General features: G+C 36.2%; 1 protein-coding gene across 5 annotated transcripts in view; it reads right to left on the reverse strand.

Moving 5' to 3' along the window:
• ANKS1B (ankyrin repeat and sterile alpha motif domain containing 1B) overlaps nt 1–27,457 on the reverse strand; it is an 857,966-nt gene that overhangs the window by 412,466 nt on the left and 418,043 nt on the right. For all 5 annotated transcript variants that reach the window (XM_010989991.3, XM_010989990.3, XM_031462969.2 and 2 more), the window contains exons 13-14: nt 5,527–6,116; nt 3,740–3,812 (exon numbers count right to left, since the gene is read on the reverse strand). In XM_010989991.3, the coding sequence (XP_010988293.3) occupies nt 3,740–3,812; nt 5,527–6,116 (663 nt within the window). The remainder of the gene's footprint in view (nt 1–3,739; nt 3,813–5,526; nt 6,117–27,457) is intronic.

Genomic DNA, 27,457 nt, shown 5'->3' on the forward strand with positions numbered 1-27,457 from the left:
ACTTAGAATATGAATAATTACATCTTAACTATAATCTTCATTGATCAAAAAGAAAAGCAAGATTTCCCAAGTGTCTTCCTGTGTGGTATACACTCTAATTAGAAAGATAAGTCATGCATATTTGGATAAGAAGACAAGAGTGTACTTACTGATCACCTGCTATGTTCTAGGCTATAGTAGTACAACTGTATAATTTAACCTTGCAGCAGTCTTATTAGATGGTTGTCAAAAATCTGAATTTATGGTGGAGGAAATGGAGATCAAAGAGGTTACAAAGCCACCGAAGTGCAACACTGGGATCTGAAGCCAAGTCTATCTAACCTCAAAACCTGTTCTCTGAAAAAATTCTATGCATGGGTGCACATGATGATGTAGAATGCCCTGTAACATCACATATACAGCATCACCAAAGAAAAGGAAGTTCTATATAACATGAGGTATTTGTTATAATTGATTCCTACTGCCAATGCCAATTTGTTTGGCATTTAAATCTGATTTCAAGTGGGAAACTGGAAGTCATGTTTGTGAAAATCATCTGTTAATAATAGTCTGAGTGAAAACCTAAGAGACTGACCTAAAATAAATTCAGCAAATTTTATTTATTTCTATCTTAGTTCTGGAGCAGTTGGAGCTGCTGGATAAGTTTCAAATTACTACATAATTGTTGAGTAAATTTTTAAAAAGAGGAAACTGATTTCTATGAGTAGAACTAGTTACATGATTGATAGAGACTGCTTAAACTTTGATCTGGTTCATATTTTTAGGAATGAAGATGGGAGAGTTCCAGATCCCCTCCCAGTCCAATAAATATTTTGTTTACAAAATATCTGAAATTGCAAATGCAAGTGGGGATGGGGAAGCAAACAAAAACTTTGAAACCAAATGGGCAAGAGCATGGAAAATTTAATGCTGATTCTTGATCCATCATGTAATTCCACTGCCTATGATTTTATTCTCCCAATCACCTTCTGAGGTTTTTAGCAACAAACATCATAAATTACTCATAAAACTCTTCAGCTCCGATGAAGCCAGGCATAGAGCTTGGCTCAGTGGCCTTCCAAAGCAAAATTCTAGACACCGACAACACACGCTAGGTAAAGTACTGCCTCTCATTCACTCTAAATTTGCCCCCTCCCCTGTTGATTTCATTACACATCTCTTCCCCAGTGTCAGGCAAAAAGAGGATATTCAGATTTCATAAAAATAATTTAGTCCATTTAAATTGATAACCTTCTAGAGTTTTCTCTTTTCTTTGCCAGGATACCCTGAAGTTTTATGCTCCCTTTTAGTAATTACTCTTCTCTGGTACCAACTAACTGTCAGGCTTGTTATGACCTGCATTCTAATTGATATACCACAATTACACAGAAAACAGCAAATTTAATATGAAGAATGTGAGTCTAGCTGACATTAAGTTCTGAAAAGAAGGGCTGATGTGTGTTTATTTTGATACATCTACAGTGTCTAAAACAACATCTCCCTCATGGTAAGGCAAGGGAGAGCTAAAATGTCTACGTGTGTCAGACTCTACACACATGCCATTGCACGTGTCTCTACAATGATCCTATATTAATATGTCCATTTCTGTTGATGGGGAAACTAAGTGAGTTGCCTAAGATCATGCAGCTAGTAAATAGCAGAGCTGATATTTGAATTCATGTCTGTCTGACTTTTTATTTCACCATGTAATTTCCTGACCACACTCAGTATCTGATATATTATTTGTGGAATGTCATGTTCTTGGGGTTGTTTATCACCTCTCTAGTTCTTTCTAGCCTCCAGAGGGAAAAGCCTGAAGCCCAGTAAAGCTGTAATTCACAAATGGCCTAATGGCCAATTGGAATGCCACATGTTATGGTCAATCACTTAGTGCATAATTAGTGTGTAATTAAGAAGTGAAAATTAAGGCGCATGCAGAACCAGTCTTTGTTAATAGTAATGATGCTTTGGGGACTGAGTCTCTATTTTCATTTTCATTATCACTGTAGAAAATAGTTAAATAAAACAGGTAGGATGGCTGTCTGAGAGGTGAAAAGAGGAGAATTAAGGGAAAATAATCTGTGGATTTGTTTACTGCTAAAATGCCCTTCAAAGGCAGCATTGCCTGAGTGGCATTTTTAACATTTATCCTTATTTTCATTACAGTCATGCTTATAATATTGTCACAATTCTACAGTACTATCTGAAGAATTTTAGAACATTAATGTTCAAAGTCACCTAAATCTTTCAACAGAGAAGCACTCAGTCTCTGCTTGAGCAGTCTTAGGATCAGGGAATTCACTGTTGTTAAGAAAACAAATCCTTACCTTCACATCAGTCAAAAATCTGTATTCCTACAGCTTTCTTGAAATTAGTCCACAAGAATGTGTGAAAACTATGTAGCAACACACATACTTAGGCTAGTTCTTTGGATACTAGAAAAGTCCTCAGTGTTTACTAGCGTCTCTGTGTGAGAGAGCTGGCTACACATGCTATCACAGAGTGATACCATGCTTGTGTCACTAAACACATGCACACAATGTCTGTAAATAATTTTACAGTTTTTAAAATTTAAAACAAATATGCATTTCAGGAAAAAGTTTACTCTTTAAAAAAAATGATCACTTAACTAACATCATGGAGCCCAGCCACATTAGAATAATTTAAGTTCTCACCTGTCCCAGCATAGGAGTAATGAGTGAGGTGCTCCTACAAGGGTCTCATTTCGACCTGAATATTCCCTTTAGTGATTGTAATTCCAGATTTTAATGTCATTTCTTATCTACCCAGGCCCAGTCCGCCAAGAGAGAGCCATTCTCCAACTTTCCGGACCTTAACAGTCACTTGGAATGCTGTTTAAAAAGTCTTGGTGACTATCAAAGGGCCACAAAGTCCCATAACTCTTTATCCAGTGACACATTTAGACATCTCTCTCTCTCTTTCAGACCTTAATCTTATCATCTCGACAGAAACGTCAACTACCACTACTAACTTAAACATGAGTTCTCCTGAGAGCTTAGAAAGCACGTGTTTCAACTCCAAATTTACAGACCTAATTTATATGACACTACTACTTAGTGGCAGAACAGAAACAAAGCCAGGTCTTTTGATGCCTTCCAGAAGAGTAGCTTCTTTAGTATGAGTATTACTTTCAGGCTTAGCTATCCAGCATTTGATATCACCCATCAGTATTAAGTAAAAAGTCTTCAAAGAAAGTTTCAAATGGGCTTCCACTCTGAGCTTTAATTGTAGGGAAGAAAGCAATACTTTGTAAGGGTAATATATTAAGTAGTGATCACAGAGCTAACTACTTGTGGGACTCCCTGCTAGGTATTCTGGGATATAAGAAGATGAGCAACACATAGTTCTTGCCATTGGAGCTTACAATATAGGAGAAGTTGCTAATCACTTTGGCCAGGATGAATGGGACATTTCATCAAATGAGAAACAGTAGTGTATTGTCATCATATTCTATAACACTTTGAAGCATTTCATACTTAGCTCCACATAAAGTTGAAACTTCATTCATGTTAATTAGCATAGTAAAACAGCACATAGGAAAAAAAACCTCTCAATCTGCTATATCACTACACTGATGATGTTGTTTGGAGGTCACGATTGTTTAATATGAGTGGAAGGAAATAATTTGCAGCTACTGTTATTAAAGTAAAATATGAAATTATCTATAGATTACAATTCATATTATAGCTAGTTCTTGAGCACATTTATTCATTACAATGTAGAGGAAAGGTTTCCTTACTTGTGGTCTCACCATTAATTCCTTCAAGTCCACTGTTAATTCCAACATCTATGGAATTCATTATTTTGTCAATCTGTGAGAAACAAAAAAACACATAAATGGATTATTACATTCACGTTTAGCACTCCATTGTAAAATAACTTTCAAACACCAGAAGCATATATTCTTGATATTATTACCCCTGCAATACCACAATTAAGAGACCGATAGAGAAAGGTTTAAAGTGAGGCAGACAGCTTTTGAATTGCTTTTAAAAATACAAATTATGTTTCCCTCTATTAAACTTTCAAAATCAGCTTGCTTTTTCTTTGTATTTTCTAAAATGAAACTTGTTTGGACCTACATGGGTCAGTAAGTTAGGAATCGAGTATTCTTTAAACTCAGAAGGGGAAGGAGCTGAGGATAAGTTCATGTGATAATGTCTATCCTCTTGGGCATCCTTCCTCTTCTATCTGAGAGCATGCATCCCATCTGACGGGTGAAGCATGGCCATTTCAATCAAGTTCTTGCTAAATGGTTTGACCAGCTACAAGTTGATTTGTGGCATGTCATCACCAGAATCTAGGCATGGAAACAACTTGATTCTAAGAGATAAGTTAGATGTTAATTATTCCTGCCTTGTTCCAAAAACGATTTCAGATATTATTCACAGAGTTAATAAATATAAGAAATGGATAGACTCGAATAAACTATCAATCTACAAGTATGGAGTTTATAGGAAGACATGACTGTCTGAGCTTTAGCCATTTAGAGTTTAATCCCTCTCCTCGTCATCCTAGCAAACTTAGTAAGACAGCAGGCTTCATAAGGGACAATGAGCATTACTTAAATGTTCCATTTTGTTCACCCTGAAACAGATGCAGAGAGATTAAGTGATTTTCTCAAACAGCTCAATTCAGAATGTCAATACTAGAACCATTTCCACTTCTAGTTCTCAGAATGCTGTAGTGACCTATTGTGCTTCAAAACCTATTCCAACTGGCACAGTCTTTTGAGAGACACAATGTGACAAGTTAGACTGAAATGCCAAGGAAGAGTACGGTCCATTCTCTGAAGAAATTAAAGAAAAAGTCAGAAACTTTATTACTTTATGATGTAGTCCTCCTTAGGAACAAAAAATGATATTTTGTAACCTTACAAAGGCATTTACTTTCTGAGTAATTATATGAAATTAAAGGCTGTCTTTAGGTAGATCTTAAATAGGTGATACTTAACCCCAACACATTTTCCTTAATTGTTTCTCCAATAGTTTTAGAGGGAAATATTAAGTAATTTGTCGGGGGTTTTTTTGTTTGTTTGTTTTTGTGGTATGGTTCTTGGAGAAGGGCCAGGATCATTCTGTTTACCATTAAGTTTAAAACTATAAGAAGCTCTTCTGAAAATATAAGATACTTTAAAAAAGGGAGATGGGCTAACAAAGAGTTTAGCAAGTAGCAGTATGATACAGAGCAAAACAAAAATACAAATATTTTTCTCAATTTGTCAGCTGCAATGCTTGGTAGGACATAATGCGAACATTCCTCTTGTACCTCATAGCTAGTTATTACTTCTGCTTGATATCAATTTCAATGGAAACAATAGATTTCCCCTCATGTGTGGAATTGTGTTGGTTTTTCTACTCGCTGTGAAATTATCAGGTATTACCTCTAGAACCTTTCCCTTCCACTGGAAGCTGTATGCATTTGTTAATTTTTTTCCTCTGAAAGATTTAAAAAGCTGAAAATCCTTCCCCTCAAACTCCCTTGACTCTAAAGCCTTCTATAAAGAACAACAAGAACAAAGCTTACTTCTTCCCACTCGGAAGTGAAGGATGGAGTTCTTTCAGAATTCCCTTTAGAACTGTGTTCAGCATTTGAAGATTCACTCCAGTTAACTCTTGAAGTTTTCTCACTTGAAGGGTAGGCAATGAGATCAGAATCTGATTTAGAGACATTTTTGGATAAATGCATGTCGATCAGGGCTTTCGGCAATGATCTGATTCTCCCCAGGGTACAGGCTCTCTCCACGAATCCCCCCGTGTTCACAATCCACTGGTCCCCATTCCGGGAGCCACTCCTACTTGTTCTTGTGCCAACAATGGTGTGGTTCTCGAGTTGGTTGTTTTTTTTGTGAAAAATTGTTCTACTGACCACTTTGGGCTTAATTTTCTTTACCAAAGGTTCCGAGTTATTTTCTACTGGAGTCTGCTTCAAAGGCAAAGGACTATTTGCCAAACTGACTTCATCTTGTCCTTCTTCACGTTCAGTTCTTTTCCCGTAAAGATGGAATGGATTTTCAGGGGACTCACAGGCTGGAGAGGATCCATGGAGAAGGCCTGCAAATTGCCCCGGATCATATTCTTTTGGGGGATCACTGTCCTCCTGTTGAGCGAGATCATCTGCGAAAGGGAGAAAGAAGGTCAGGGTACTTGTTTATAAAGGACTCTAAAAGCCCTGAGACAACAGCAGTGCCCTTTTGAACTTGTGCAATGTTCAGACATTTGATTTATTGCTACACAGTGATATCCTCACTTTACGAAATACCCATGACCCCAGTGACGTGTATAAGATGAATTTGTGTGTGTGTGTGTGTGTGTGTGTTTGTGTTTGTGTTTGTTTGTGTGTGTGTGCGAACCGATCTTCCTGATATACCTTAGGGTGCATTTTAAAGGTATGAATTGGGTATTAATTAAGTAACTATCCACCTTCTTCCTTTGTCCCCAGGGAGTACGTTTTATATTGGATGACAAAATCAGGTTTTCTTAAAATGGAACACCCATGTTCAGACTCTGACAGTAAATGAAATCAGTAGGTAAATCAACATCATATATAATGACATCCCTTTGCCCTTCTCCCAGCAAATAAATTCAGAAACAAAATCTTGAAAAGAAGTATAATTAGAAGCAATTTAAGGTCAACAATCTTGATAGTGTTACTTTAAATATAAAATTAAGATTAATTCTAAACAGATATGATTCAGACAAAAAGGTTTTGTTCACGCTTAACATAGACAAACAATGTAATCCTATTAATATTACTAAAAAGTGAGACTCTTTTAAAAGAAACTGATGCTGAGCTATTAACACAAAACTACTTTTTTCTTTTTTCTCTGAAATAGCAAAACTTTTTCCCCCAACTTCTTCAGATCTTTGAAAATGTAATGCAGTAAAAAACCAAAGAAAAATGATAATTTTTATTGCTTTATTATTTTTTTAAAAACATATGTTCTCTGAGATTTAAAATACTCCATGATTATTGTGACCTAATTTGTCTTTTAAAGACATACTGTGTAAAAACCTGGCCAAAGAAATTAGCAAAGAAAGACGGTTTACTTTTTTGATTGGTCATTTTAATTCATACTCGTCTAAATATGTGCCACAATCAAAAGTTAAATTACCCCTATAAGCCCATAACCTAATCTTAGGAAAAAGTCAAACGTGGTCAATGTAGTAGATTAAAACAACAAATTCAAGGTTGACTAGCTGATTCACATTTTAAAGAAGTTAGTTATTATTATAAATCCCAAACATCAAAGTTTTTATAAATTAACAAGTAACATTCAATAGATATGTGCTATTTACTATGCACTGAATTAAGTTACATTTATATCATCTCATTTGATCCTCATAAGGATCCTGTGAAATGATTAATAATAATCATAATTTTCTGCTGGAAAGAGATTTGGCATAATCTCTTTCATAAACAAATTGGCAACCCCAGTAAATCTTAATGGATATTTGATGCTACTGACAAATCAGCTCTCTTTATTGAAGTTTCGTCCCTGGTCCCTATACTGTTCCCTCCCTTGGTGCTGACAGAAGAAGGTTTGCTCCTGGCTTTGCATAGCCCCAGAACTCACCCTGGTTTCTGTTTGGCTTTTCCAAACAGATGTCCCCCTACCTAGACCTAACACAAAGGTATCCTGAGATGGAAGAAACAAGAGTGACTGGAATAAGAGGTCCAAGAGACAACAGTCTAAAAGAGAAACAACTGGCACCACCTAGTACTATTCTAATCACTTAATCTTCCCATAAAAGCTCTGTCCCCTTTCTAGTGTAGCAACGCTGTCTGAGCTAACTCCATTTCCCCCTCTCCTCACAACAGAGATCCTTCATGGGGTAGAAGAGTAGGTGGAGCATAAGGCAAGGCAGCTTTCAACTCTCCCTAAAGGCTAGAGTTTATGACTTATTATATCCATTTTTTTTTAGAAGTCAAAATTAACACATACACAACTTAAGTTGCTGAAGGTTCCCCAGCTAGCAAGTGGTTAAGCTGAGATTCAAACTAAGATCTAACTGATTCCCCATATCCATTGGGCTGGAAAATATATTACTATTAAGATAAAAGAACAATCTAGGGTTCAAGGACAATCAAGTAGGCTCTTTATAGGGAGGGACATGTTTCCTTTGTTTATGACTCTTTCTAGAATCTGTGAAAAGTGGACTGAAAGATTTTTTTCTGTTTCATGGAGGTAAAGTTATACTAAGAGAAGATGAAACCTACCATTCTGTTCCAATTTATTTTCTCTTTTTTCTTCCTGGGCTATTTGGGTCCCCCGTAATGCTTTACAACATAAGCAGGTTGGTACAGAATGACAGTATAGATAAATAAAGTAAAAAGGAGGAGTTCTAATATAAGGAAATTTAGAATTCCATTTTGAAAGTTGCTGAAGAAGGCTAAAGGGTTTGAGTTTGAATGGAAAATTGAAAAAAGTCAGTCTGTTATGGGAAAACGATTCTATAAATCTCAGCCAAGCGGCTTCTGACCACGTTCATGATAACAAAACTTTTAGGGGCATCTTATTTAAATTTTTCTATGAATCCTATTATTAGGTTACCATCTCTTCTGTGGTTTGACCAGAATGAGTATAATCACAACTTCAAATTCTTTATTTTGTCTGGGTCCTCATCTAAGTAAAAGAGAATTTAGTTATTAGCTTGTAAGTCAAGGCTTTTGAATAACAGCTCTTAGCATCATGATAGTTGGTAACATTTTTGCCAAGAGTTGTGAAAAGGCAAATATTACTTATTTCAGTGCCCAGAGTCTAAGGATTATTCAAATCAAAGACAATGAGAAGTTGATATGAAACCTCCTGAAATGCCTGTTGTATGGATTGATTGCAGTTGAACCCCAATCTGCAATGGCTCCCTGGAGTCACACCCCAGCCTGTATCCATCCCCCCAACATGACCCTAGGTACGGCCATGTGCCTTGCTTTGGTCAATGGGACGGTGGCAAGCATGGTACAAACAGAGACTCTAAAAGCACTCGTGCACTGGGGCTTGTTGTCTTGCTGCTCTTGGAACTTTGCCTGTATGTCTACAAGCTCAGGCTAGTCTGCTGGTTGATGAAGTGACACATCACTCAGATGTTTGAAATTGTGATGAGCTAACAGATCAGGAGACACTTGCCACTGAAAAGACAGACTGTGATAGTCATAAATCTCAAGAGGAGGGAGCATGCTCTGCCAAGGGGGGAGGAGGGAAACACATGGGGAAGCACCAGTGTTAGGAGGCAGAATGAGCTGGGGGAAAGGTGGGCAAGAGCCTTTATTGTGGTTTCTATGGGAAGTAATGGGCAAAACAGGGTAAGATGGTTTAGGATTGGTTAGCTCAAATCTTTTCAGCAGGCTCTGAGCCATAGGGACTGCCCTAGTCATCTGATATCTGGCCCTGGTGTGATTAAGGCAGGTGGGTAGAAGCTCAGTGTGAGAACCTGATAAATAAAGTGGTTGGAGTATGGTTCTGGATTGGTTGGTTTGCATATGAAAGGTGTGTCTACAGGTGAGTTGTTTATTATCTCTAAGAACTAACTAGCCCAGGGAGGGGCAATGCCTCCAGGGTCAGCAAAATCACAAGATGTCATGGCATCAAAAAAAGATGGCATGGGTAATACGTCGGCCACCCCGTCACTTTAGCCAAAGGCCAGCCAACTTCCAGACATGTGAATGAGGCCGACCAGGACCAACCAACTCCAGGCCAATCTGCCAAATGATCACATGAGCATGAACAAGCCCAGGCAAGATTATCTGAGTCTGGCCCAGACCAGAAGAAAACTAAAATCATGAGCTAAATAAATGGTTGTTGTCTAAAGCCATTCAGTTTTGAGGTGGTTTAATATGTGGAAATAGAGAATTGATTTAGCCTGTATCTCAAATTTTAAAGAAAAATTAATACAGTCTTCAAAATAAATTTCGGCAATGTTTATATTTTCACATCTGGAAATGACGATAGTAATAGCATATACCTAAAAGAATTCTGAAGATGAATGAAATAATAGAAGTAAAGCAGTTAGAACAATGCCTGTGGCATAGAACACATTGTGTGTTTCTATTATTACAACAATAATTTTTAATCTAGAGGGTTTCATTTTTACAAAGAAATGTAGTAGTAATTAGACACGCAATAAAGATTGTTATTTTGACATACTTGTATATTTTTTAAAGTATATTTTGGAAAAAATCTTTATATTTTCTTACTATTTCTTTAGATGAAACTGAGGCAAAGTCTATAGATTAAATTATTTTTCATAACTTGTCCCATTTAATTTCACACTTCTCATTTGACAAGTGGGTATTTCATGCCAAGGTACAGAACTAAATATGTGTGAATTCCAATCTGATAGTTATTCAAAGCATCATTAGCATTTCAAAGAAATGTCAAAGTAAGAATCCAACAGTAAGCAGCTCAATTTTTTTTTTTACTCATTTCTGTCTCTGATTTTTATCACCTATATATCTGAACAACGATAAAACCCCAAATTTCATGTTAAGATGAAAATAAATTATGGAAAACAAATGATTTTTTCTTTTATTATACATCACAAATTTTTCTACTGGGGCATTGCATTCCTCTTTAGACAATCAAAAATGTCTCAGGAACAACCAGCAGAACTTGAAAGAATCCTGTGAAAAGACAACTGGAAGTAGCTTAAACCCTTGAGAATCTCAGAAGTATCCAGTAAATACATGCTTTTAGTAAACTAGAGACTCTGAAGAAAAATTCTCAAGAGCAGAGTCCAAATTGAACAGAGTGAAAACACCAGATATCTCAGGGAGAAAAGAATTTCATGTCATGAGAAGGTGGGAATGGTATGGAAGGCAGAGGTGCAAAGAAGGGAGACCTTGAATGTAATAATAGCAAAATACAATGTTCAAATATGAGAGTACTACTTTGTAAGGCAAGCTGCATGCAACTCTGGAGAAGAGCAAAGTAACAGCAGGAAGCCTTCTGAATCAGGAAGAGAAATATTCATATTTCTTAATACTTCATGATAACAACAAAGGAGAAAATTCTTGAGCTGGGAAGCAGGGAAAGCTACTGTGGCTCATGCCTGTTCTCACACAGGTACCTCTTCTGAATAGTTCAGCACATCTCTTCTCATTAAAGATCAAAAATAAAAAAAAGGATTTAGATGGAACTCCATTTAAAGACATTGCAAGAAAAGGAGATGAAAATGAATGTTTAACAGCTAATGAAAAGAAACCAAAAAGTACATACTATTATATATAAAATAGATAAACAACAAGGTCCTACTGTATAGCACAGGGAACTATATTCAATACCTTGTAATGACCTATAATGAAAAAAATATAAAAAGGAATATATAAATATGTATATGTGTATATATATGTGTGTATTTATATATATATGTGTATATATATATAAATGAATCACTATGCTGTATACCAGAAATTAACACAACATTGTAAATCGACCACACTTCAATAAAAAAGTAAAGGTGTCATGAAATAATTTATAAGCTGTAACTTAAAATTCAAGGTTATTTAAAAGATCTTAAGAAAATAATCAAAGTTCTGAAAGAACAACCTCACTGTAAGCAGAGGAGCTCAGACACGAGATAGCTGGTTATTCTCTCTCCCCTTACATTTTCACTCCATGAGCAATTCACTCCTCAAGTCCTTAGATGGAAAAAAAGAGATGGCATCCATACCTTGAGTGGAGAGGGGGCCTGGAGCTGGGTATCAGAGCCCAAGCAGGGTAATGGTGGTGTCCATGTTTGGGGGCAACTCAGCATGGTATGTTGAAGTCCAAGCAGGGTGAGGAGGTTGTACACATGGGGGGAGTGGCCCAGTATGGAGAGTTAGGGTCCAGATGGAGTGCGGAGGATTTCCATGCAGGGAGTATAGGCTGGCAGAAGGAGTCAGTAAACTAGCAAAGGGAGTAGGATAACCCTGAAGATCAGCAGCCTACCAAGGAGTGCCCAAACCCAAAGAGAGTGAGGAAGGCATCCATGTCCAAACGAGGAAAGTGCTCATGATGTAGTGGCCTGACATGGGATGTCAAAGCCCAATCAGCAATATGAGGATGGCCTGCTATAAGGTGTCAGAGTCCCAGGAGGGGTGAGCAGGGTGTTTACATAGATAAACTGTCGTGGGGAGTCAGATCTCAGGTAGGATGAGAAAGATGTCTGAGTGGGGAGGAGGTGGCAGTAGATATGGGAAATCGTACACTTACAGAGGGGTTAATCAAATAAACAACTACAACAAGGATAATGTGAGCCAGATTGCTCACTGTTCAACAAGGGATTTAGAAATACGAACAGGGAGAAAACTAGAGTGAACCTTGTTATGCTGGACTGGGATTGGAGACATCAATATTTTCAAGATAGAGACAAAGAGAGATGGATATAGATGTAAATAATTTATGTATGTATGTATTTACATACATATATTACCTAACTCTGTCCACTGAAAGGGCCTGGGAAATTGAGGTCCCTATAGCCATAAGTAAATATTGACTTCTAAATATACTTCCCACTAAAAGAAACAGGTATCCATTGAGAAATGACTGATATGAAGGCCAGGGCAGAGAAAGTACAGATGAGCCTGGAACATCTTGCACCAGAGAGCAAGGAAGTGCTTAAAGAATGCAGAGGCATGTAAAGAGGACAGAGGTGCTAGTCTGAATGGGCTCCAACTTGTTAAACTGAGTACAATTTTAGGAACAAAATAATGACAGTAATGGATTATAACCCACTGAATAAAATAAGAAAATGTGAGCCCATAAACGTATATAAATAAATGAGTGATTTAAAAGTTTGATTAGGCATGGGAAATTTAAATAATTTCAGATCACTTCCCCACAAAATACTTACTAATTACAATGAGAAGAAGAGTAACTCTACATTAAAGAAATCTGGGAGGCACTATTTTAATCAAATGATCAAGGTGAACAGCATCAGGAATAGAGCAAATCAAAATCATGTCCCACTTGATAAGAAGGAATGAGAAAAACAGAGAATCACTTCTGGGTTTTCCATCTAAAGATGCGTAACCTAAATTTACTCATGCAGAAGCATGAAACAAATAATTTGTGGGACATTCTATAAAGCTACTGCCCTGTAATCTTCAAAAGTGTGAAGGTAATGACTATCAAGGAAAGTAAGAGGAACTGTTCCAGAGGGAGGGAGACTAAAAAGGCATTACAAGTAAATGCAACGTGTTATCCTGAGCTAGATTCTTTCACCATAAAAATTTTGTTGGGGAAACTAGCAAATTTTGAATGGGGTCTGAAATGTGAATAGATGGTAATATATTAATGTCAATTTCCTGATTTGGTTGCTGTGGCTGTGTAAGAATGTACTTGCTTTTACGAAATGTACATTGTAATAGTAATTCTCAAAGTGTATGCTTGGTGACCTTGAAGTCAAAACAATTTTCAGACTAAGACTAAGATATTATTTTTCTTTTCCATTCATATTAGCTCATGAGTGTACAGTGGTTGTTCAGAGGCGACATCATGTATCTTTTCATAGTGGAAACACATCATGTCTCTTTAGGTCTTCTGGCACACTGTTATTTCTCACATTTGTTGACAGAATGAAGTCACCCGTCTAATCCTAGAGTAAATGGAGTGAAGATGTAAATACCAACGTTTCTACAGCACTACAATGCAACATAGCAGAAGAGAGAGTGAAGAGTTGAGAACAGTAATCACATCTACCATTTAATGCCTCTGTCTCCCATTTAAAAATGATGTTCACTTTAATTCTTGGATAGATAACCATTTATTAGGTTAAGTACGTTCTCCTCTATCCCAACTTTGCTGAGAATTTTACAGTTGAAAATTATGACTGAATGTTGAGTTTACATCAGATGTTTGTCTTCACCTGTTGAGTTGATTATATAGTTTCTCTCTTATAATCTGTTAGTGAGAATGACATATTTTCTCATGTTAAACAAACTGGATATTAATGGGTTGAACTGGTCATAAGGAATCTTCCTTTTGCTATCCTGCAAGATTTGGTTTGCTAGTACTTTGTTTAGGATTTTTGCAGCTATGTGCATGAATGAAACAGGCCTTTAATTTTCCCTTTCTTATACTGTCTAGTTTTGATATGAAGATTACTACTCTCAGAACTAGTTGGGGAAAATTCCCACTTCTTCAATTCTCTAGAGGAGTTGTATGAGATTGAAATGATCTGTTTCCTAAAAGCTATGTTTAATTTAACTTCAAAATCATCTATACTTAAGATACTCTTTGTGGGAAGATTTTAAATTATTCACTAAATTGCTCTAATAGTTGTATGACTATTCAGGGTTTCTGTTGCTTTTTGAAGTTTTGGTAAGTTACAATTGTCTAGAATTTGCCCATTTCTCTCAGTATTAAAATTTGTTGGCACAAATTTGTTCATAATTTTTAATTTTCTTTTGAATCTTTTTATATAGTATCTGTAGTTACATTCCCTTCTCATTCCTAATGTAGTTTATTTGTATTTATATTTATATTCTCCATTTTTTCTTCACTATTTTTACTAGAAAGTACACCAATTTTTTTAAGTGTTCTCAAATCTTCGACTTTGTATATTAGTTTTTGATTTCATTCATTTCTGTTCTTTACCACTTCTTTTCTTCTACTTTTCTGGGCTAATTCTATCACTGCTTATAAAATTTCTTAAACTTGCATTTAGCTTATTAATCTTTAGCATTTCTTCTTTTCTAGTACAAGAACTTAAAATTTCTAAGTTCCACTTATGTTACTTTCATCATGTTTGATATCTAGTATTTACATTATTGTTTAACTCTAAACATTTTTAAGTTAGAATTATGGTGTCTCCTAACTCATTTATCACAAGTTATTTAGAAGTGTATATATATATAGTTTTCTTTTTTTAATGGAGGTACTGGGAATTGAATCTAGGATCTTGTACATGCTAAGCATGCACTCTACCACTGAGCTATATCCTCACCCCTAGAAGTCTTTATTTAAATTCATAAATTTGGGGGGATATATACAGGAATCTTTAACTTAATTGTTGTCAGAAAATGTAGTGTATGTGAATCTGTCTTTTGACATGTGTTGAAACTTCAAGTCAAGATCAACTTTTATCAATGTTTCATGAGAATAATATGTATTCTCTAATTTCTGGGTATAAAGTTCTGTATTTTATAAGATCACATTTATTAACTGAGCTGTTAAAATATTCCATTAATTGAGTGAGGTATGTTGAAATCTCTCAGTTTTAGGGGACTTCTTTTTTTCATTAGAATTTTTAATATTTTCCTGGTGAACTGAACCTTATATCATTTCATAGTGATTCTCCATATCCTGGCAATACCTTCAGTGTTAAAGTCTATACTGATAGAGCTATCTCAGCTTTTATTGGGCTAATATTTCTCAGGTATAACTTCCTTCATCTTTACTTTCTTTGTGTGTGGGGGTGCTCTTAGATATAGATGTGTCTATTTTAAAGAGCATAAAACTGGACTTTGTTTCCCTATAGTCTTAACAATCCCTTTCTCTTAACTGATGAGTTTGGCTAATTTATATTTATTTTGATGATTTACATATTTACATGATTAACTCCAGGTTCTTTGTTCTTCCCCTTAAAAAAACCCTAACTCAAAGATCAAGTTGGACCTGAGGATTGTCTCCTACTCCCTTGCTCAGTGCACTGCAATAAACCTTTACTTGTTGCAAACACCTGCTGTCAGAGCTTGGTTTTCTGTTTTGTGGGCACAGGACCCCTTGCTTGGTTTCACCAGTATGGGAGACAAATCTAACTAGTTCAAAGCCTGCCTTTACCCACTCCATTCCAAAGCTTTGTATTTATGGCTTATCTCAGAGTTCCCTATGTATCAGCACAATATGTTGTCCCCTGGGATGTGTGAGTATGTATTACTAGAGTTGAAAACCACACAATGAGTCCCTTTTCAGGTATCAGCAGTGACCGTTGAGTATTTATTCTGATTGCACAATTAGTACAAAGATTTTTGCTATGCTTAGGTACTGTATGGCATCAAATACAGTATATAATAAAATTATCTTCCCTAAATAACTTAAGATCAGCAGATAACTTTCAGAAAGTACATCCAGGTAAACTATTGTTTACTGACCTCTTAGTCCCGCACTCTGCAAAACTCAGCATTTAATGCAGAAGCCAGAGAATGCTTGAGTTCTGGCAGCCTCTGGACCAGAACAGACCATGCTATTTGGCTCTGATTTCAAATATTTATAATCTTTTCTCTTGCTCCCTTTGCTCAATATAGGAAAGAGGCTATCAGCCAATCTCCCCACCATTTATAGCAAATCCCAAGGCTCCCTCATTTCCAGCTGCTAAGCTGCCTGGGCAGACTGTATTACTTAATTATTGTTATCTTTTTGGTAGAGTGCCTGATCTGTCTTGGCATTGGTTTTGCATTGAAAGGAGCTCCTGTTGCAAGCAAAGGAAGCTAGCTACATTCACTCTTCCCACACGCCTTTCCTCTGTTACCCTCAACCACTAACTTCTTTGTTTCCCCTGTATAAGTCAAGTTCATAGGGGCAGTCTCTCAGCTATTGCTGACTCCCTAGGGAGTTAGTGATTTCAAAGGGAGTTCTGTGCTAGGAGTAATTCCCATAGCCTAGAGCCAGACGAATAAACGGCCTACAGTGAATAACTACTTTTGGAACCAAGAGGTTTTGTTTCTCTCCTACCAAAATGTATTTCTTTGTACTACTGCAGTCACTGTAACCATGTATTTTCCCAAGCAGAAGAGTCTGTTGTGGGGGAAGAGAGGAAAGAAGAACCCTTTAACTCAAATCTATTGTTTTCAAGTGTGTTGGTCCTTTGGTTTTTATTTTTTTTTAAAACGGTTTCTATTTTTATACTCTTTGACCTGGTTATGAAAGTGAAATAAAGAACCGTGCTGGAGAAACAAACAAATAAACAAACAAACAAACAAACAAAAAAGGAGATCTATAATCTTTAAATTAGAAAAAAGTAATTTTGCAATATAAAAAAGATGGAAATTATTTTTAATGACTCTAAAATGAATAATCACTTTGATTCAATTTTTAAAAAGATCTATCCTGAATTTGAACTCCAAGGCACCCACATAGCCTCAATAAAAGCTCTGCAAATGTTATACATTCAAAGGTATCCTGAGTTTTCTATTCCTGCAAGCAATGAGCAGCATAGATTTTTCTCACACACATCCCAATAGATGTCTTGTTTCAAAGGGTGGGAGAGTCATGAAAAGTGTAATCCTATTAACAAGACACACCATAGAAAATATACAGAAATGTTAAAGATAAATTATATCCCATGAGTTATGATTTAAATCAACACTGCTGTTGCCATGGTAAGAAATATTTCATGTAAAATAAAAATCCTCTATAAGGAGTTGGTGCTATAGCCATGGCAACAATGGGATGATAAGTGCAGTTCTGCTCAACTCTGCTAATGTTTCTGTGATATTGTGATTTAAAATTAACATATATTTGGTCTTTGTCCAAGGTTCCTAAAATCCTTGGAATTTCCTGTAATAAGAGCCATAAAGGTGTCTTTTGTTATGTTGATGAGGTGACTTTTGAAAAGCCTTTAGGTAGCCTGAGGATGGACGGGCTCTTTACTGGGAGAATCAACCTTGGGATTAGAGAAGAAGGGAGAGGGGCTAGAGATTGAGTTCAATGGCCAATTACTTAATCAATCATGACTATGTAATGAAGCCTCCATAATACCCCAAAATAACGGTTTGGAGAGCCTCTGGGTTGGTGAACATGTAGAAATGTGGAAAGTACACTCTGAGAGGGTATGGAAGCTCCATGCCCTTTCCCCATACCTTGCCCAATGTGTCTCTTCACTTGGCTGTTGATTCAGATCCTTTAACATCCTTCGTAATAAACAAGTAATGTAGTGAGTAAACAGGTTTCCCGGGTTCTGTGAGTCTGTTGTTCTAGCAGATTAAAAATTGGACCCGAGGAGGAAGTCATGAGAACCTCTGATTTATAGCCAGTCTGTCAGAAGCACAGATAACAACTAGATTTGTCACTGGCATCTTGAAACAGAAGGGATCATTGGAATCTCCAATTTGTTGCTATTTGTCCAGAACCACAGGTAACAACCTGGGCCTGCAATTGGTATCTTAAGTGGAGGACAGTCTTGTGGGGCTAAGCCTTTTATCTCCAGAATCTGATTCTATTTCTAGGTGGATAGTATGAAATTGAATTGAATTTTCAAATATCCTGCTGGTGTTGGAGCACTGTTTCTTGGTGTGGGAAGCTTACACATGTGTTGGAATTGAGTTCAGGAAACTAATTTAGTTTCCATGTGATCCAGACAGAAGAACTAGATGTGCTTTAAATATATGTAAAATGCCCTAGAATATCAATCATTTATTGTTGTCTTTCACATGACCCCTCAACTGATTAAAGAAGACAATGCAAAAATAGCAGTCAGTTAGCCTAAGCAAAGGGTCTGTATGTTTGTTTGGGTTTCTCATGGTCTTGGATGCTGGAGAGATCTGCTTTAGCTGAAGTGATTGTAAATGGCATATTCATCTAGCAAAGTATCTCACAGTATTTTTCAGGTTGGCGCCATCATGTGTAATTTTCCACTGACAGGAAAAAATGAAATGCAATCAAATTGAAATTTCTACCACTTTAACACAGAAAGAGAAATATTAACTTAAAGTAAGAAAATATGGAAAGTGGTGTCCAAGCTCTGTAGAAGAGGAGCCAATTCTAATTTCTCTCCTCCTAGCCTCTTAAATCCCCTCCAAATAGGCTTTTATTCCTATTCTTCCACTGAAACATCCTTTGTCAATGTCAGGAAAATTTCCACACTGCTACAATGAATATTCTCCTTAATCCTCATCCTGCTTGATCTACTAGCTATACAGTTAATACAGACTATTGCCCTTTCTATATGAAACACTTTAATTTAGCTCCCAAGGTACCACACTCCTGGTTTTTATCCTACCTCACAGACTGCTTCTTCTTATCCTCCTGTGCTCATTCCTCCCGTTTCCCCGATGGCTAAGCACTGAAGTGCCCCAGCTTGGCATATGTGGACCTCTTCCCTTTTCTGTTTACCTTTATCCCCTGGTTAGTCTCATTCAGTCTCAGGGCTTAAAATATCACCTAAACAATGACAATCTTCACATTTCCATTTTCAACCTGACTTTTTTTTCAACCTGAACTCCAGATTTGTATGTCCAAATACCTTAGGGTCATTCTCATTTTCTCTCACATCCCGTACCCAACCAAGCAGTGAATCCTGGTGGCTCTACCTTTAAAATATATTTATCACTTGCCTATTTCTTATCCACTATCTTTCCTCTGGAATGTTGCACTAGCCTCCTAACTGGCTTCTCAGCTTCCACCCTTGCACCTCCTTGAGGCAACTCTCAGCAAAGAAGCCAGAGCAATCCTAGCAAAATCATGTCAGATTATGTCATCCTCCTCTGCTCAAAACTCTCTAGTGGAACCTCAGGTCACTCTGAATAACAGCCAAAACCCTTAGAATAGTCTGTGAAGCCATAGCGATCTCAGCCCCATGCACACTCCACTCTAATTCTATACCTAAGCGCCTGGTACTCACTCTCCCTCTCTCTTACCTACGGCTAGCCGTCTTGCCTCTGTTTTTCCTCAAGCACTTTAGGCATTCTTTTGCATCACTACCTTTGTATTTGTACTTCCCTCTGCTCTGGACAGTCTTTCCTTAGGAAGCCACATAGTCCCCTCCAATACCTGCTTCAATGTCTATTATTAGTAAGGACTTACTTCATAATTTTCTCAATGAGGCCCCCACAGATCATCCTATTTAAAAAGGCAGCCACTAATCCTTATTCCCTTCCTTGCTACATATTGTCTCCATGCCATCTACCAATAATAAAATAATGTTTTACTTACACTGTTCTCGCACAACTAAGCTCCAGGTTGAGATTTTGTTTTGTTTTGTTTTTGTTTTTTACTTCTATACCTAGATATTAGAACAAAACCGAGAACATAGTAATCAATAAATATTTTTTGAATGAATGAATAAAGGAATTAATTAAATATATAAATATTTGCATGTGAAGAAAAATTCTGGAGTAATATTTACCTAAATATTGCAGTGGTTAATAATGAATAATAATATAGTAATAAATACAATAATTACAATGGTTAATAATAAACTTATTTTTAAAAAATAATCTTTTTTTCCTATTTATAAAAGTGATATATGTTCATTACAGATATTAGTGAAAATAGAGAAAAGAGAGAAGAAAAAGACACGGAAAATTCCAATACCCAGCAATGAGTATTGTTAATACTTATGTACCTGAATATATTTTTCAGCCTTTTTTTCTATGCACATATATTTCCCTCAACAAAACTGTCATCACTCTGTATGTTTTTTGTAATTAAAAAAAAATCACCTAAATACTGAGAAAAGGTTTATTTTAATGGCTCTACAGTTTGAATCCTTGAAATATTCAAGAAGGTAATATATTTGATCATGTTTCTGTTTATAGAGTACATATTTGGTCTTTTATAATGATTTGGAGAGAGAAAAAGAGAAAGAGGAGAGTTCTTTCACTGCTTTCATGTTAGATTCTTCATCTTCAGATCTACTTCCTCCATTTATCAAGAGTATCCTTTGATTTCTCTCTTTATAAATTAATAGCTATACCAAGTGCTTATAGGTGCTACGTACTTCACATGCATTATCTGATTTCAGTCCCACACAACTGTGGGGTATTATGGCATTCCCATTTTATAGGTGAGAAGCCTAATGCTTAGGAATATTAAGTAACTCCTCAAAGTTACACAGACACTAACTGATAGAGCAGCGTATGAACTAGGTAATTATGCTCTTGACTGCTAAACTATGTTTTATTCCTAAAATGAGAAAATCAGCATACTTAGCTCACTTCCTTGAACTCATCCCCTTCCCAACTTATATTAAAATAATCTGGAGTTTTAGATGAAGTTTTTATACTACATTATTAATTTTAATTTATATTTTTTTCAAAAAATTTTAACATTTATATTAAGTTTAAAAAGCTTAAGAATAATTATTTGAAAATATATTCTATCTTACAAGTTTTATTTTACATTACATTTATTTTACATTCCAGAACCTTTTACATTGATCCCTTGCCCATTTTGAGATCTTTATTAGTATTCATTCCCTGATCAATTATTTCAAAAGGATAGGTTGTTTTCTAAAATACGTATCTGAAAAAATGATTTATTTCCTGTTATCTTGCACACCTTGGCTGGGCACATAATTCTTGAATCTGGAGTCCTAAGTCATTTCTCTAAAAATTCTATAGGTACTTCTCCATTGTATTCTGGGTGCTTAGATTGTCTGATATCAGAATAAGTTTTATTCCTTTGTAGGTAACCCTTTTGTTTTGGTAATGTCTCCCTAGATTCTTATAGGACTTTTTCCTTATCCTTGAAATGATAAAATTTCAAAATTTCCCAGTAGAAATCTGCTTCTTTTAGAAATTTTACTTATAGTCAGTAAATCTTCTGTGATTTATCATTTAAGATTTTCTTTAGCTCAGCAAAGTTTCCTTCTATTTTCTCTTGTATTGACACTTAAAAAAAATTATTGTTAACGCTCTTACTTCTGAAGTTCCTATCTCAAATACATACCAGATCTCTTGCATTTTTCCTCTGTGCTTTGTCTTTTATCATTTTTCTTTCTCTATACATATCTGCAGACATCTACTGAATATCTTGAGTTATTCTTCTACTTCATTGATTTGGGTTTCTCATGATCCAGTATACAATATAGTTTTTACCTCCACTATAGTTTTGAACTTGACATAAATATCATTCAACTACATGAAGCTTTTTTGATTGTATAACTTGGAGTCTTCATGACTGCTTATTCCAATTTCACACAGCATTAGTCTGCTGGATACTGCTGAGATCCACTGTAATACTAGTATTTTGGAAAATTCTTTTTTCTCAAGAGCAGTTTTATCTCATAGGATGGCACTGTTTTGAGTCCTTAGAACAAGCTCATTTTTGAGGTATTATTGGAGGTTTCATTTAATATGCCTACTTATTGTTCCATGTGCTCACTCTTGCAGAGGAAGGTCTTGGCTTGTCTACTTTGGAGAACTAAGATGAGTTCTGTAAGAAATTGAGGGTGTCCTTCTTTCCATCTTTAGGATCCACAGGAAGGGAGAAGGGAAAGAACTTAGATTAACAGCCAGGTCTGCCATACTGCACAACTCCAGAGGCCTGCATTCCCAGAGCACAAATATGCCTCCTGCAGTAGTGCCTGGCACTAGCCCCATTCACTGTCCTTTTACTTTATAGTCTAAAGCAGGCTTTGCAACAGAATTTCATGTGATGACAGAAATGTTCCATACCTGTGCTATCCAATATGGCTCTTACACATTTGAAATGTAGCTGGTGCAAATCAAGAATTAAAATTTCAATGTCATTTATCTTATTAATTTAAATTGTATCTTAATCATTCACACATGGTTAGTGGCTACTGTAGAGATCTAGAGTAGTCGTTCTCAAAATGTGGTCCACAGACCAGTAGCATCAGCATTCCCAGTAACTTATTAGAAATGTGAATTGTCGGGTTCTACTCTAGAATGTCTGGGGGTGAGGTCTAGCAATTTGCTTTAACAAACCTTCCCTGTGATTATGAGGCACAGTGGGAAATGGGAACCACTGGTCTACTGATCACAAGTTAGGAGAGGATCAGAACTTACAGTAGTCACAAGGGGTACTTTTCTCTCTGTTCCAATGTTTCTTTTCTGTATTTGAGGTTAGCATCTAGGAGTTAACTGGGGCAGTGTCTTCATTCTTTATCTGTCACAGTTGTCCTCATTAGAAACCAACTGTGACAATGTCTCCCTTAAGTCTAAGTCAGGAGTGAGCCTGTTACCTGATCCTTGCTTGCTGAATTTTGGCAATTGATGTGCTTCCCAGTGGCACTTGGTGGAATCCAGTGATAATCTCTTTGTTGCCCCCATGTATATTTTTGATTCTTGCCCTTAACTTTTAAAATCTTCTCTATTTATTACCTAGGAGAGTTGTTTCTTCACATACAGGGAATCACACATCCTGTATGTCTTCAATCTTACTCACTTTGCCAGCTCTCCTGCAGAAACTTGAATTACTGGCATGTAAAAGTCACTCATTACTAATTTCCCACGCTAGTATAGGTTTATTCCTCCTTATTTTTAAATCTGTTAGTCATTTTTGAGGGGACAGGGAAGAAGGTGAATCAGAGAAATATATGCAAATGCCTGCTTTACAAGAAATCCACTGCATCCCTCTTAATACTTCACTTTTTAATTTAATTCTCTAATGCTTTTTCAAGTGTATCATCTCATTGAATTGCCCAAACATTTCTCTGATGTAGGTTTTATTATCCCCATTTTACAGATAAGGAAATTGAGGCTTATGTAGCTTAAAAGATCTATGCAAGAGAAATGGGTAGAAGGGGGGAGGGTAAAGCTCAAGTGGTAGAGTGCATGCTTAGCATTCACGAGGTCCTGGGTTCAAATCCAGTACCTCCTTTAAAAATAAATAAATAAATAAACCTAATTACCTCCCTCCCCTCTGCAAAATAATTTTTTTAAAAAGAGAAATGGGTAGAGCACCTGCTTTGCAAGGGTCCCTGACATGTGGAAAATTATGACTAACACTTACTGGATCTTCAGTAATGGACCAAGCATTGTATTAAGTATGAGATATGTGCTATTATTATTTCTGCTTTACAGATGATGAGCAAACCTAGAGAAGTTAATTCACTTGTTCAGTTTATACAACTAGTCAGTAAAATTGCCAATTTTTAGGCCCTGGACTGTCTGACTTTATAGTGCCTTTAGAGTCTGTGCTCTTACTGGCTTTGCTATACTGGTTTCTTAGCTTGGAGAGTAATCAAATGACATAGGTGACATAAAGAGCATTACATTTCCAGAGGGCTTCCTCAGCTCTCATCATTTATCACACAGTAGGTTATTTTATTTATCTTCTATACAGCTACCAAGTTCAAAGTCACATGACTAAGTAGTTAATAGAAACACATTAATCTGCTGTAATTTTAATTATTTTCTAGTATTCTGACTGGAATCCCTAAAACAATACAAGCCCTGACTTCTACCTCCATTCATTCTAAAATTCTATTGTATAATCTGTTGCATGCCAGCTACTATGTCAGGAGCTGAGTTCCTGATATTTGCTAGGTTGCAGAGCAATGGCCTCTGACAAAAGACTTGAGGATTTGCCTGGCTGCCACCAAACTCTTCTGCCAACCTCCCTTTGTTACAACTACCACTGATGAATTCACTCAAAATTCCACTAGCACTTTAAGCATCATCAAAGAGTATCTGAAACAAATATGCAGTTTAAGCTCTGTGGCTCTGCAGCTGCAAATTTAAAACAGAGAAATCCACCCCCAAACTGGGGACATTCAGACATATACATGTATTGAGTCTCTACTATCCAGACCAGTTTGGTATGAATGATTCAGAGACACAACAACTGCATTCCAGTGATCAAGCAATAAATTTCCCATACAATACACCTTTTCACAGTCATGATCAAAGGGATACATACTGAAGCCTGACTCATTACACAGAGGAGTAATTTTACTCCTAATATTTATTTTATCCCTTGATTCTATGTCAGGATAAGTCATAGTCCAGCTACATCTGAGTCAACATTTCTGAGCTGTTTGTTTGAAAGTCCTTCACACACACACATATGCACGTGCAAACACACACACTCACACAAACTTGTTCCCTTTGGTATTCAGGGTAAAGCCTGTAAGTGGGGGCTGAGGAACTGAGGCCTAATGGTAGTGGGACGTTTTCGGGAAATTAGGAAAGCTGGAGGCCGTGGTTGTCATCTCACCCTGAGTGGCAACTGATTGTGTTTTTCGCTGACAGTGGCCTGGCAGTGGCTGGGATGCCAGGAGGAGCCCATGTGGCCAGTGCCACAGCACACAGCTTTGTCTCCCTCTCAAGCCAGCTTTATAGGTCAGTTAGGACACTTTAGTTCCTCCCATAACATATCATAAAATATCTTATATTTCTGTAGTACATAATTGTTTACAGATGATATTCATTGACAATGTCTAATTAAATAATATTCAGGATAATCTGTTAGGTAGGTACTATTTCCCTCATTTTACCAATAAGAAAATAAGAATTCCTGTAGCTATTAATTAATTACTCCATTCACTCATTCATTCACCCAATCTTTCAATAAATACACATATCACACTGAGGCATTGGAGTAATAAAACTTGATCAAATAAGGTCCATCCTAAAGAGATTACAGACAAGAAACATGTGATCAGATACATTGTAACAAATGTATCATTAAAAAAGTTTTGTGGGCTTCAGAGAAAGAAGAAATAAACTCTGAGAAAATATTTGAGTCTTGGAGGATGAGTAGGACTTAGATAAGTAGAAATGAGTGTAGGCAATGCAAGCAGAGGAAACATGCATAAGTAAAGATATAGAGAAAGGAAAGTCCAGATGGCACACAAAAACTGAGTAGCTACCATTTGATTGCTGGGAGAGACATGGAGGGGAATGGCAGAAAATAAGGTGCAATGGTAAGTTATAAAATTTGGGGGCGGGGAATGTAAGTAATTTAACCAAAGTAATCAGCAGAAGTGGGACTCAAAACCAGGTTCTCTTATCCTGTGGTTGGAGCTCTTTCTACTGTAGGCCAGCTACTCTGACATTATATTCTAAATTTATTAGCACGTATAGCTCAATAAATTTGAAAAACAGGTATAAGGAATATGAAAAGAACTCTTGGCTTGTTTTTGAAAACTGTTTAAATAAATCTTTATTTTAAGATTCATGGAAGGTGTATATTTTAAGGTGATGGAGAATCTCTATCAACAGCAATCGCAGTCGTAATTGTATCAAAAGTAACTTAGTTTTTCTGGATGCTACTAGAATTCAAAGCAGAACCATGAGATAAATGCTTTGAACTTTGACAAGAGGGACAGGAAGCCCTGAACTGTTAAGCAGCTCTTATCCCTGGGTAGATCTTGTTCATTTTATTGTAAGTAGAAGTGGGAATCTTAGATGATTAAAAATCAAACCAGATTCATTCTCAATTCCACCCATGTTTAAGTCTCGCACTGGTTTAGCTGCTATGCCTGTGGTATCTTGGCCTCTTCTATGATGGCCGTTACAGAGTTTACCCCTTTGTAGTTTGTGGCCCTGGTTGGTAGTCACTACCTGACTTAAACCCTTGAAAAGCTGGAGAAAAAAACACTGATCATAAAATGACACCCATACTGGTAATGGTATAAAGTGAGAAATGTAATGGAAAAGCACAATTTCTTTTTTAATTCTATATTCAAAAATTCACTCTAGTTTTATTCTATAGCTGACGTAAGCAGTAGAAAAATTTAGAAGTGCAAATTTCAACAATTATGAGAGTCAAGGGCATGGATGCATTCAATGCAAAAAGAAAGAAGGGTTGAAATTTCCAACTACTCTGAACTTTTATTATCTTTTCCATTGAGGAATTCCTTTTGAGATAATAATCTATACTTTTGGAATAAAATCTGGCTGGGGGAGGAGAATGAAATTTATACTCATTATGAATTCATAGTGCATAAAATCAGATGCCGTTGGTTGTTATGTAATGGCTTTCTGAAACGTATTAAAAATACACAAATGAGTACAATTTTAAAATTACTTTTAAATCAGCTTCACATTGAAAATAAAATCCCCAAGTTATTTATAAAAATACACCCTCTAAATCTTATCTGGGAAATAGCTCCTAAATGAACAGATGACACTTTTGCAATCTGAATTTACAAGATGCTTATTTGCCATGAGGGCAGTTAATATTGACTATGCAGTGTTTGGTTCATATCAAGCAAATACATTTTTATTTTCCTGTTTTAAATATTATTTTCATGGTTGCATTTATTTAGGGAAATTATCTATGGTTCGCAGATAAAAGAGAGGCATCAATTGAGCAAATTATGGCATTCATAATTAAATTTTTTTTGTATGCAGTCTCCAACACTGCTAAAGGAAGCCATCACTCCAACATACTATTGAATATATTTAGCATAAAATTGTATTAAACAAACCCTTGGGAATTTTATTAATTTATTCGGGATGAAATCAGCAGATTTTTTTTTTTTTTTTGGTCAAAAGTTTTCATTTAAACTTGCCAATTCAAAAGCTTTGCTCTTGGTTTTTAAAAACATATTTTCCATGGTCAATAGGAGGGTGGACTTAGCCAAATGGACCATTGTTTCATTTGTGATAAAAATATGGAGACATTTCAGATCAGAATTTTTAGCATTAAACCAAAAGGTGATGAATAGTAAATTTTTCCAAAAAAGACAGCTCCAATATTCAAACACACAACAGGTAAGTTAATTAACAGAGCATTAGAGTGAAAATAAAGCTACATAGAACTTGGGAAAAGCTCGTTATGTTGATCATTGAAGTTCCGATAAATAATATAACCCTGAAATGAGGTATACCTTGACTCTTCCTT

This window comes from Camelus dromedarius, chromosome 11 (assembly GCF_036321535.1).
Source record: "Camelus dromedarius isolate mCamDro1 chromosome 11, mCamDro1.pat, whole genome shotgun sequence".
In the NCBI taxonomy this organism is placed as follows: Eukaryota; Metazoa; Chordata; class Mammalia; order Artiodactyla; family Camelidae; genus Camelus; species Camelus dromedarius.